General features: G+C 37.8%; 1 protein-coding gene across 2 annotated transcripts in view; it reads left to right on the top strand.

The window, feature by feature from the left end:
- The window catches only part of LOC127636512 (homeobox protein PKNOX2-like), a 101,148-nt gene that overhangs the window by 62,060 nt on the left and 25,090 nt on the right, over positions 1 to 13,998 (top strand). For both annotated transcript variants that reach the window (XM_052117047.1, XM_052117044.1), the window contains exon 3: positions 2,413 to 2,549. In XM_052117047.1, coding sequence (XP_051973007.1) covers positions 2,413 to 2,549 — 137 coding nt within the window. The remainder of the gene's footprint in view (positions 1 to 2,412; positions 2,550 to 13,998) is intronic.

Genomic DNA, 13,998 nt, shown 5'->3' on the forward strand with positions numbered 1-13,998 from the left:
TATCACAAAAGAGAAAACAGAGAGAGAAAGAGGGCAGGTTGAGATGAGGAAATGCAGACACAACCAGTAACAATGCATTTTGCATCATTCTGCACTGTTTTATAATTGTTTGTCTATGTAAACATATATGAGACTGCATTTAGCAGTTTTTTAAGCATCTCACGCAGAAGCGCTGCGTTTGTAAGGCGTCGTGTCAAGTTAAAAGTATGGCCACTTTTAAAAATGGATTACTAGACACCGCCATTCTGCTCTATTTCTGACGCATCTAGCTTTTTTAGCAAAAGAACATGTTCAGTCTCAATGGCCCCTTATGGTGTTTTGAATGTTAAAAAGTAAGAACTCTGCCCAACTCAACTACTGCAGCTTTATTCAATGACTGTCAAACATTTTTCCTGCAAAAAGTGTCCTACGTAAAATTTTAGGTGGGGGAGTGCCTCAAATTAGATTCCAGGTTTTAATGAGACCGTATGCTGCAGTCTGTGTTCTTACATTATCAAGATGGGCAACGGAGACAATACAGTGAATATGTATGCTGCTGGAGAAAAAAAGAAAAAGGAAAAATAAAAGACTAGTTTCTATCTCAAGTTTTTTTTTTTTTTTACTTTATCTGGATGTCTGCTGTTTTTCCTCCTTCATGGAAAAGATAACAAAGCTGATTACTGTGCATTCATTTTCGCTCTTGAAGATATATAAGTGCTGTAATCCATAAAAATAATAATAATAATAAAAAAAAAAACGTTCATAAACCAGATCTGATAAGACAACAGTGCCTGACTCTGAGCCATCAAAAACTTGAATGAGAGCAAGATGATGATGAACAGCATCTCTGGCTCATCATTGCTGAGGGGGTAAAACCAGAATAGGCTATTGTTCATCTCCAGACTGATGAAATTTAGCTTCAGTTTTCTTAGTCAAGAATTATCTGCTGTGTTTTTACAATTGTTTCTGGAAATACTTTGCCCAAAAATGACAAGTCTCTTATTATTTACTCACCTTCATGACATCCCAGATGTGTAAGACTTTCTTTCTTCTGCTGAACACAAAGAAAGATTTTTAGAAGAATATCTCAAATCTGTACTGTAGGTCCATACAATGCAAGAGAATGGTGGCCAAAAAGCACATAAAGGCAGTATGCAATTAATCCACACAACTCCAGTGGTTAAATCCATGTCTTCAGAAGAGATATGATAGGTGTGGGTGAGAAACAGTTCAATATTTAAGTCTATAAACTCTCCTCCCTGCCTAGTGGGTGGCGATAAGCACAATGAATGCTAATCGCCAAAACAAAAGAAGATGAATGTGAAAGTGAAAGTGGAGATAAATAGTAAAAAAGGCACACCTATTATAATCCTTCTGAAGATATGCGTTTCAAAACTCGAAATATTTTTCAAAAAATCTTTGTTTGTGTTCTGCAGAAGAAAGAAAGTCATATACATCTGGTATGGCATGAGGGTGAGTAAATGATGACCGAATTTTCATTTTTTGTGAACTATCTCTTAAAAACACAACTTAGTGAACATATAGTCTCTTCTTAATGGAATACCTCATCCAAAAAAGTCTGTCACCTAAAACATTTTTCATTTTAACTCCTTGAAGATGAAAGGGAAAACATGTTGTGGCAGGGCGGAGGGTGGGGCCGGGTCGTGATCCAACACACCCGGTCCCGTATTAGGCTAATCAAGCCTCCCGAGAGGGATAAAGGTCGACTGCAGAGGATTGTGCGGGAGAGAGAGATCGTTAACAGACATGTCCGTCATGTGTGTGTTTATGTTTACGTGTTTTGGTTTTGAGTTTAATTAAATATTATTTATATTGACAAGCCGGTTCTCGCCTCCTCCTTTCCATTGATCCCTTTACACATGTCTAATTTAAAATGAAAAGGAAAAATAAAAGCCTGTTATATACTGTTTAGAGTGCAAAAAAATGGTAACCGTTTAAACGTCTACTTTAATATAATGCAATTTTTGTGACTGCTAAATCTTTTATTTAGTCACTATAATTGTCCACTCTGGCTGTCAATAAGGAAACATGTTTTTTGCCTGCATAATAGTGTAGTTATGGCATCTACCAGCACGACCACCTTCCAATATTAGTTCTGGTTAAGATTAGGATAGTTCCACCAAACATTACAATTCTGTCATCGGATACTCACCATAAATTTTTCCAAACCTGCCGACTTTCTTCCTTGGAACACAAAAAGAAGATAATTAAAAGAATATCATAGCTACTCCTTTTCATAAAACAAAAGTGGATGGTGACCAGCAGCTGTCAAGCTCCATAAAGGAAAGAAAAGAACATGAAAGTGCTATAAAAGTAGCCCAACCAACTCACATGCTGTATTCCAAGTCTTCTATAACCATACAATAGCTTTCCCCAATGAAGTGCTTTACATTGTACTGTTGGTCTCTCCAGATGACAGGCACTACACAGCAAAACTCAAAGGCCCAGCATGTCCACATCTCTGCAGCCTCAGCAGCAGGGGCCAACACGGTCAGCGTGACACTTGACCCTCAAGCCCAACTGGAGTCAGACAAACGGGCTGTTTACAGGTGAGTTGCAGATATACAACAATACATGCATGCTTGTTTTTACGTGCTATATCAGAATTTTACATTAAAATTAATATACAGGTAAAATGAACGTAGCACACTTGCTTTATTCTTAACAATTATTGTAGTTGTACATATTGTGCCATTTAAATGCAAAAAGTAGCAACATTATAGAACTAAACAAATTTTGTGTCTCTTTGTTTTAGTAAAATAAAAAAAAATTCCAGTTAATATAATGTAGGTACCTGTATCACATTGTTCCATCAGATATGAATAATGCAGTTTTATAGTTATCTGAAACCCTCATAACATATTGATCTAAATACAGGTATACAGACGCAAGCGCTTGATTTTGTTAGCAACACGCCTGCATAAGTCATATTTTCCTCCTTTATTCATGAAGTAAATAATACATGGCACACTGGCACTTTAAATACTTAAAGCCTCATTCCCAAACCTTCCCTCCCTGGTTGATTACAGCACGGCTGTTTGTGAGCAGCTTGCATATCGTAGTATCCTTCGCTGCACACTTTGCCGTGGCTTGTTCGTTTGACTGCTGTGCTGGCTATGATTAGCAGTGTCTCATGGCAGTGTGGCAGAGGCCCGTGGTTTCTTGCTAACCCCTTAGGCAGGTCTGTGAAGGCCCGGTCAGGCCTCGGGCTCAGTGTCTCAGCTCCTCATTGGGAGAACACTGCCTTTGATGTGAGCTTCCAGCCGGAGGCGGCCTGCAGGCAGCGTGAAAAAAGCACATACTCAGCCTACACTCACACTACATACACACTTACACATATACACGCTGCCTGTTGTCACTTTTCCTACTCATGGTCACATACTGTATACACATACATAGACTCAAATTCTAACTCACCATATATATACATCACAACCTGCTCTCTCTCTCTCTCTCTCTCTCTCTCTCTCTCACTCGGACACACTGTCTACTCTTCAAGATATCTGGTTTTACCGTACATGACACATCTTAAATGCTCTAAATATCCACAGGCACAGCAGAGATGAGCTATCACTCATAACTTGTATGATCCTCATTCAAATGTACACTGGCACTAAAAGAAAGCAGGTGAGGTACTGTAGATACCAGAGAGAATTTATATTCGACTTGACCTCTCTTTCTGTTCTGGTAACTAATGCAATTTTAATGCATTACTAATGCAAAATAATGCAAATTTTACACACACACACACACACACACACACACACACACACACACACACACACACACACACACACACACACACACACACACACACACACACACACACACACACACAGTTTGGTTTCCATGTTTTATGGGGACTTTCCATAGACATAATGGTTTTTATAGTGTACAAACTTTATATTCTATCCCCTAAACCTAACCCTACCCCTAAACCTAACCCTACCAGAAAACTTTCTGCATTTTTACATTTTCAAAAAACATAATTTAGTATGATTTATAAGCTGTTTTCCACATGGGGACCGACAAAATGTCCCCACAAGGTCAAAAATTTCGGGTTTTACTATCCTTATGGGGACATTTGGTCCCCACAAAGTGATAAATACACACTCACACACACACACACACACACACACACACACACACATATATACGTTCTTGCATTCAAAACACTTGATGGAGCTCAAATTCGAACTAAGGGATCTCAAGATGTTTTCTAAGAATTAAACTATATTTTACTTGACACAGTGACCTAAAAATTTTATGTTTATGATGCAACGCACCCGAGACGCTACACAAGCATGTCTGATGCAGGTGTACATTGACGAGTCCTTAAACAAGCCCTCATAATAAACAGATAATGGATTGATTGAAAAAATTAACTTGTGAAATGGATTGCTGTGAACTGTATGCCAATGATTGGCTTATGGGCAGTAATATGGTAGTAAACAATACATTGTATTCTAAAGTCGTAATTTTTATTGTCTTATCAATGAATAACTCTTCTGCCACAAGAATGTAATGCATTAAAGTATCTGAATATTTTTATTTTATATATATATATAAAATAAACCCTCATAACATATAACAGACTTAAATATTGATCTGTTTCTCACCCACACCTATCATATCACTTCTGAAGACATGGATTTAACCACTGGAGTTGTGTGGATTACTGCCTTTATATTTTTGTTTGGCTGGTTGGTGTTTATTTCCACACCTCTCACTTCTCTAATTGCTGATGTTGAGTGTTTGAGTTGTTGGGACAGTATATGCTCTGGTTTTCGTTGCTTAATTATTAACAGTGGAATAAATGTATGATTTATATATGATTCTGAGACCTTCTCTTCTTATTAGAGACGAGGCAGGGGGTCTTTCTCCTGTAGGGTACTTGTGACATATCCAAAATTAGGTCCAATAAAATCCAGTAACCATGAGTCGAAATGGTAATATGTATCCAGAGAATTTCCTAAGGGTGTTAAATTCTGCACTACACCACAGTGATAACAGGGAGCTGGAAAGGAAACTCAGGTGGGAGGCTGGAAAGTTTGAGAATTGAACTGAACTAAGAAACTCAACAGTTGTAAGTAAGTATGCAAATTAGACACAATTAATTTACTTCAGAACATTTAAATCCATCATAATTTAGGTTGAGAATTCAAAGAAGCTCTATTACCAAACATCGGACTACCTGTACCCCAGGAAAAATATAAATGATGGTATATATTTTAAATTACAACATGTTCACTGATTTTATGGCATGTAAACATATTAATGTAATATTTGTACTTTTAAAAATTAATTTGTCACACAAGAGGACCATGAACTAAACTAGAGATGGTTAAAATTTTGTTAAAATTATGAAAAACTTAAACTAAATGGTTACCAGTTACAAGTTCTAAGATATACCTTAGATATATCTAAGATTTTCCCTTCAACATTTGTATGAATGTTATTCTATTATCTTAATCATGATGTTGGATAAGAAAGTAATTATATGTCTATTGCCCATACATGTATAGTATACTACCTGTATATTTATTATGTAAGTTATCACTAAAGCTAATTAATAATAATTGAAAATGAAGTGACATTGACAATGGTGACAATGATTACTAGTTCAGTAACCGCCCATAACAGTAGTTGGGTAGTCGATTACTCAGCAGGTCAATGTTTACTTTTATTTATTTAATGACTCGTAGGTTACATTTGCCTACATGTTTCTGCTATTTTCCACATTTTAAAAACATTGACGGATAGTTTCAAATTGCTGTTCGTCAGTTGACAGATAGAATTAATCGATAAGTTGATGAATCGGTGCAAGCCCTAATGCTTGTATACTGGTGTAACCAACAGGCTTCTTACCTAGCATAACCAGAATGACTACTTTGGTCAACCACCTTTGCCAGAAAGACCTTGCTTTTTGACCAAACCAGCCCTAACCAGCATTAATCAGCCTGAAAATTCATACTAGTGTAAGATGGTCTATTCAGCAGAGATTTAACAACTTCCTTGTGTACATACTGTACTATAGATCTGCATCCTGAAGCTGCAGCCCCACTCAACCTGTGTCAGCGACAAGCTCCTTTGTCTTTTGAAATATCAGCCTTTATGTATAGCGGCCTGACCCCTGTAGGTTTGGTTATATACAAGTATCGAATGACTGAATGGTGTTTATAGGTTTGTCTCTGCCTTGTCGCCATGACTCGTATTGGCACGTCTGTGGTGGGTTCTGAGTGGATTTGCATTGATACTGGATTACAGTCTCAGGGTGCACAGTCATGCTGTCTTCTCTTTGAGCTCCTGTCGATCGTGGGCGTCATGGACTGCTAGAAGGGAGAGAGATAGGAGAGGGAATAAGAAACAGAAAATAGTAAAGAAAATCGGAAGGAGTAAGAGAAATAGCTTTGTAAGACCCAGCAGTTCCAGCAGTGCATATCAGTCCCAACAGGAGTGCTTTTAATTTGACTGCCAGAGAGGAAATGGTGAGCCGGTTCTCCCCAGCTGAAGTAATGCACCATAAATTCTGTTTACATTGACAGTTGGGAAGCTCTCCCAGTCATTTGGTGCCCAACATTATAATGACAAAGTGTTGAATGATCTGTTGCTGGTGATTAATTCAGGTAAAAGTGCCATTCTAATTCTCCTGGATCTCAGTGCAGCCTTTGACACCATTGATCATAATATTCTTTTAGACCGGTTAAGATATTGGGTGGGCCTTCAAGACACTGCCCTTGAGTGGTTCTCAACTTATCTTAAGGTGAGAACATTTTCTGTTGAGATTGGGAATCATTCTTCTACCTCTGCTTCCGTCCCATGTGGAGTACCTCAAGGCTCGATTTTGGGACCATTCTTGTTCTCGTTATACATATCACCATTACAGTCTATCTTTCGGGAACTACAAAATTGATTATCATTGTTATGCATATGATGTTCAGTGCTTTTCCTTTCAAATCCACTGCTAATTCTTCAATAGGATATTTGCTGGGTTGTCTTAAAGATATTAAAAGATGGTGGCTAATATTGTCCAGGTCAATGATTCTAAGACAGAAGTTTTATTTTTTTCAAAGCTGATCATTTTAATAATTGAACTAAACATTTAGGGCCTTTGGCCTCTAATCTTTATACAGAGGAATGCAACCTTGATGTCATCTTTGACTCTCGATTAAAATTCGATAAACAAATAAAGAATGTGGTTAGAGGTGGTTCTTTCCAATTCAGGCAAATATCAAAATTAAAACTTTTTTTGTCTTTAAAAGGATCTGGAGATTGTAATCCATGCTTTTATCTCTTCTAGACTTGATTATTGTAATGCACTATATTAAGGTATATCTCAATCATCACTATCTCATCTTCAGACTTTGCAAAATGCAGCTGCAAGGCTCCTGACTGGAACTAGGAAATATGACAGTGTTTCTCCAGTCCTGGCTTCTTTGCACTGGTTACCTATCTCATACAGGATTCAGTTTAAGGTTTTATTGTTGGTATTTAAGGGCCTCCATGGGCTGGCACCACTTTATATTTCTGAACTTCTCCACCAATAGTCCAAGGTCTTTAAGATCATCTCAGAGTCTACTATTGTGTGTTCCAAGAACTCCTATTAAAACTATGGGTGATCGTTCTTTTTTTGTCAAGGGCCCTCGCTTGTGGAATTCTTTGCCACTATTGATTAGGTCTTGTCCAACCTTAGATTTTTTTAAGTCTAATCTAAAGACCCACCTGGTTTCCCTTGCTTATGAGTCATTGTAACATATTGTGCAATATCATTTTATGGTGTTATTTAATTTTATTCTTATTTTTTTTTACTATTTATTACATGTTGGTCAGTTTTGTGCAGCACTTTGGTCAACATTTGTTGTTTTTAAGTGTGCTATAAAAATAAACTTTGATTGATTGATTTGACTCTTCCCCTCACTTGTTAATGGTGCTGAGATTTATATACCATTCAGAATCATCTTACCCAAGCCATGGATGCAACCCAAGAGCACATCAGTTAGGCCACGATCTTATGACTGTCGGGCTAAAGGATGAATTTCTTCCAGATTATGGTAAATAGCTCTTGGATACTGTACTCAAAGTATCTCAGGAAATCTCTCAGGACATTTTTATCTCTGAGGAAGATTTTGCTGCTCAATTTAGAATGGTAGATGGCGAGTTTTATTCTGTTTCATCCTGTTTTATGATCTCCAGGGTGCACAATGTTCTGAACTTCACAGACTCACTGTTTTGAGGAATGAACTGTGAGTTCCTGTTAGCAAAACTAAACTGAAGTTTGTAAGCTTTGAAGAAAGCTAACACCATCATTCTGACTGATCACACTGAGAATTTGGTCGAAAGTAGGTCGAAATGCACATTAGGTTGAAAATTCTGCTACTGAAATCAGTCTGTGCTAACCAAATTTTGAATCACTGCCTCCCAGTGGCCGAGGCCGGAAGTATTGTTGAACGGATGGGAATGAATGAGCTTTGGTTTTTGGGTGAAATGTCCAAAAGTGTGTTGAATTTTTGGTAAATGTTGTAGTATGGTCAAAAGAAAGGCATATTTTATGTACTGTACCCCCTAACCAAACCCCAACCCTAAACCTATTTGTCTTTGGAGAAATTGTAGAGCGAAGATACAATCTCAGAATCACACTCACCATTGTTTCTATTACTTCCTGGTTCCCGTGGGACCAGAATCCATGTCTCTGAAGTTGCTTGTGCAATGCATCAGTAGTGCTAGAGTTTTCACACCTGAAATGAGGCAAAAATGTCTGATGACATATGTTGCTAGTCATTAATATCCTTATCTCGGCCATATGGCTGAATAGGGTTGATTTCAGGGTACATGAACCTTCGGAAGCAACATGTCAAATTCAATGTTAGTGATGTTAGTGATTTGCTGCATAATTTGCCCTGCACTGTTTGTGCTGCAGACATGAATGATATCTAAAAGGAGAAGTCTGCTATTACTTTTCTAAGTGATCCTTTTATCTTGCGTTTGCTCAGTGGGGGAAAAATCCCATTGAAGAAGGGACCAATCCGAATATAGAGAACAGAACATTATAGAAACTTGGAAACACATAGAAAACACCTAGAACAACCTAGCAACCACTCTAGCAACTGAAAATCAGTGTGTTAAAAACACTCAAAACACCCAATCAACCACAAAACAATGCACCAATCACATTCACACCACCAACATTGATTTATTGTCTTTATGCTTTGTTACATAGCTATTTTTATATAACTCTTCACTACTGTGGTTCAATGATAAGTCCTCACAGTTGATAGCAACAGACAATGGCTACCCTTTACCTTTCAGGTGAAAGAGAGAGAGAGAGGTGAAAACAGTGTTGAAAAAGAGCAGTGCCACTCATTGACATGCAAAAGTCGGGGTCCCACATAAACCCTGATGGCGAATGGTATACAGGGTGAGCTCCAGACATGTAGCCTGGGGGAGGGGGTGGGTGGGGGGTGGAGTGTGTGTTAATGTATACGTATGTGTGTGTGTGTGTGTGAGGAGCAGTCTCAGTGTGGGGGCACCCCATATCAGACTGGGTTTATTAAAGTCTGCAGCCACTGGCTCGCCCTGATTAGGATGGCAAACATACTGCACCGAGTGAGCACACAGAGAGCATACCCCCATCTCCCCGGCAGCCCGTGGGTGGCCCTCCATGCTCCCAAAATAAATGCAACTAATGCGTCCGGCTTTATTTTTTAACTCTGAATTGCATTGATGTGTGGTTTTTTTTTTTCTCAGTTTTCTAAGGAGAGATTTATTTATTTATTTGCTATTTACTTCTTTTTTAATAATTCATATCTCACTTTACTAAAATATTCATAATAAATGCATCTAATAAATAGATCTCTAAAAGCAGGTCAACATAATTAGATTAAGCCTTTAAAAGTGTTTTCATTAGATGAGGCAATGAAACCTTAAAGGGATAGTTCACCCAAAAATGAAAATGGTGTCATCATTTACTCACTCTCTTGTCATTCCAAACTTCTGTGTAACAGAAAAGTTGAAGTTGAGCTTCTCTCCTCCATACAATGAAAGTGGATGGGGACCAGAACCTGGAAAATTAAGCTCAATCAACAGCATTTGAGATATTATGCTGCAAATAATTATTTCGACTTGGCCATCCATTTCTTTAATTTAAGCAAAATTTGAGGTTACAGTGAAGCACTTACAATGGTGGTGAATGGGAACAATTTTTGGAGGGTTAAAAGACAGAAATGTAAAACATATAATTTTATAGAAGAACTTGCATTAATTATTATGTTAAAACACATGTGTAACTTATTTGATCTCTAAAGATTGTTAAAGATTGATCAAAATTGTTGTTTTAGGGTTAACAGTGTTATGCCTTCATGGGATCAAAGTTGTAAAATTGGCTATAACTTAACACAGAAAAGGTTAGTAATCAATTTTATCACACTAAAATAATTATGGAACACATATTGTTCTGTATTGTGGCTGTACTTTCGACTTATCTTGTTTTTTGTTATCAGTCTTGAATTAGTGTCCCTGCATTTGATGGCAGTAGAGCAGCCTTGTCTAAATGTATTCATCAGCTCTCAGGATTAGTTCTGCTGACTCCTCTCTCTCTTACTATAAATGACATTTTTATGGGATAAGTAATAGTTGCCTTGCTCCTCCATCCTGAGGCCTCTGCACTGCAGATAACATTCTTTGTCTTTGACACCTTACTAGCTTTTGGACTCTCACACTCTTTTTTTAAGATCTTTCTGGAATGTGAGTGTATGGCGCAGTGAGGGTGCCTGTAAGTGCTATAGTGCTTTTATTTTTCTCTGAATCTAGATATAAGATGACAGTATCAACATACAAGGTGGCATGATTACACCCATGTAAATCTTACAATAGAAATATGTCTGAGTGGCCGATCATTTTAGAGTGGCTAAAGTTTGGGTTCACTATGTGAAGATCCAATTAAATAAAAATTTTCGTTTTGTGGCTGTTTGTCATGCTATGAGGTCATATGTTAGAGTTTTCCAAAAAGTTGATAAAACACATTTTTAGCACAAATACATTTACAATGTACATTATTCTCTTCCAGGAAAATGGACCAGAAATATTGATGATTCATTTTGCTTCAATAGGAAATATGTCAACATGGGAAAGAAAACTGCACTTGTCAAGCAATTTCATAGGGTCTATAATGATATCAGTAATTCATAACCGCTCTGCCTTTTTTGCCCATCTTAAAGTCTGCAGTTAGAATACGAGGCACCTTTTAATTCAAGATACACTCACTGAGAACTTTATTAGGAACACTATGGTCCTAATAAAGTGCCTGACGTGGTCTTCTGCTGTTGTAGCTCATCCGCCTCAAAGTTCGATTTGTTGTGCATTCTGAGATGCTATTCTGCTCACACCAATTACACAGAGAGGTTATCTGAGTTACCTTAGCCTTTCTGTCAGCTAAAACCAGACTGGCCATTCTCCGTTGACCTATCTCTTCAACAAGGTGTTTCCGGCTTCAGAACTGCCTCTCACTGGATGTTTTTTGGTTTTGGCTCCATTCTGAGTGCACTCTAGAGACTGTTGTACTTGAAAATCGAGATCAGCAGTTACAGAAATACTCAAACAGCCCATCTGGCTACAGCAATCATTGAGGTCACTTTTTTCCCCATTCTGATGGTTGATATGAACATTAATTGAATGTATCTGCATGATTGTATGCATTGTACTGCTGCCACAAGATTGGCTTATTAGATAATTGCATGAACAAGTAGATATATGGGTGTTCATAATAAAGTGCTCAGTGAGTGAATTTTACAAGCCCACTCTTTCATGTTTGAGTGACAGCAGTCTGGAAAGGTTTTTTTAGCAAGAGTTGAGAGATGATAAGTAAAGGTAAAGGACAAATAGCATTAAGTGTTTCATTTTTACGGGTACATTTTGAAAGATTAACCGATTAGCTCTGCACTTTATGGCACATAGCCTCGTCCAGACCACAAAGATGAAGAGCTTTAAAAGTCTAGAGCGGCTTGAAGAGATCAGATTACATTTAAGAGTTTTTCCACCCTCATTTAGCCTTTGAAACAACCAAGGCAATTAGTTTATAGAGTAACTACACTAAGTGTTCAGTCTATCTTTAGTAACAAAGGTTTTACTGTGATTGCCACGTCGTCATGAGATAATGCAATCAAAAATGCTCTGAGCTGCTTTATATCTGTCGTCGCATTTGGCTTGGTTGTGAACACCTTGTTTCATAAAACAAAACTTACCTGAAGAAATAATACCGATTATGGACTGAAGTGAACTGTAATCACATTTTCTGTGCCAGATAAATGTTATGAAATGTATGTAACCTCATAATGAAGATAATGCAGCTTTATTAGACACACTTCAGGGAATTTTATGTTAAAACTAACCTGTACTTTTGTGGCTTAACTTTCCAATTCGATTTTATGCTCTAATTTCTGGATAGCTTGTTCCTCAGCCTACTTGCCAAATCCTCTGAGAGCTAAATTGATAGCATCCTTTGGCTTTGGGCCTTTATGGCTGTGTCCGGGTTATGATACAGGGCTGCAGAGAGAGAGAATGGGAGAGATAACCCAGCCATGCCCTCCAGGGTTCAGTGTGGCTGGGGAGGGGAGAGGGGAAGAGGGGTTGGCACGATTGAGGGGAGCAGGACGAGCCCGGAGGGAGCACAGATCGCCTTGCTGCTCAGCACTATGAGCCTGTTTAGTATTCCTGTCATGTCAGCTGGAGGGAGCAGCATTAAATTGGGATCAGGCAGATTAGAGTCTAATATAGCCTGCTATTAAAGGCTGCAAATGAGAGTGGTGGGTTACAGCCGGAGCCTGGGCCTCTCACCGAGTCTCACAGATTCTCTCAGTCTCTTAAACAGGCTCTCCAAGAAAAAAAAAGAAGCAGAAGCTGAATGCAAACATACATACACGCACAGGAACACACACACGCACACACACAGACACATGTTGGTCTACCTATCATTATGAGGATTTTCCATAGACATAATGATTTTTATACTGTACAAACTATAGATTCTATCCGCTAAACCGAACACAACCCCTAAACCTAACCCACACAAAAAACGTTCTGCATTTTTACATTTTCAATAAAACATTGTTTAATATGTTTTTTAAGCGATTTAATTTATGGGGACACTAGAAATGTCCTCATAAACTACATTTATAGCATAATAGCCTTGTAATTACCAGCTTGTAACCTAAAAAATTGTCCTCGTAAACCACACACAAAACACACACACACACACACACACACACACACACACACACACACACACACACAGGTAGGATAGGGTAGGATATTCTTATTAAATGAAACCTTAGATTTTTTATAATTGTTGTGAGGATGTAGTTTTCTTGGACACTGGGTTCAATGCAAGTTAATCTCAATCGACAGCATTTGTGGCATAATGTTAAATACCACGAAAATATATTTCGAATCGTCCGTCCTTTACTTAAAAAAAAAGCATGTTACAATGAGGCACTTACTATGGAAGTGAATGGGGCCAATATTTCGAGGGTTTAAAGGCAGAAATGTGAAGCTTATAATTTTATAAAAAGCACTTACATTAACTCTTCTTTTAAAGCTCATGTATTGTTTGAACTGTATATAGTTGTTTATATCATAGACATCTATACAGTTGTTTACAGTCAATTTAGAGTGTCTGCCAACACTGACACTGAGAAAAATTGCTTTTTTACATTGTCCTGTAAAATGTGGGTTAGTCTATAAAATAGTCAACTTTCTCTGAATTTGAGCAAAGTTCATAGCCACTTTGGTCTGTCATTACTCAATTTTGACAAACTGTGTAGTTTCTGTGTTTTGCCTTTGAAGTGCAGTACAGCATAGAAAAATGCTTTTAATAGCCTGAGCTGAGTAAAGTTTAGCTTTTTGCAGCTCTGCTTTTGAGCAGAGGCGTCTCTGGACAGACTACAACCAGTGCAAACATTTTCATCCACTGATGATACAGCAAATGTTAATTCTCTTAACATGACA

This window comes from Xyrauchen texanus, chromosome 44 (genome assembly GCF_025860055.1).
Source record: "Xyrauchen texanus isolate HMW12.3.18 chromosome 44, RBS_HiC_50CHRs, whole genome shotgun sequence".
NCBI lineage: Eukaryota > Metazoa > Chordata > Actinopteri > Cypriniformes > Catostomidae > Xyrauchen > Xyrauchen texanus.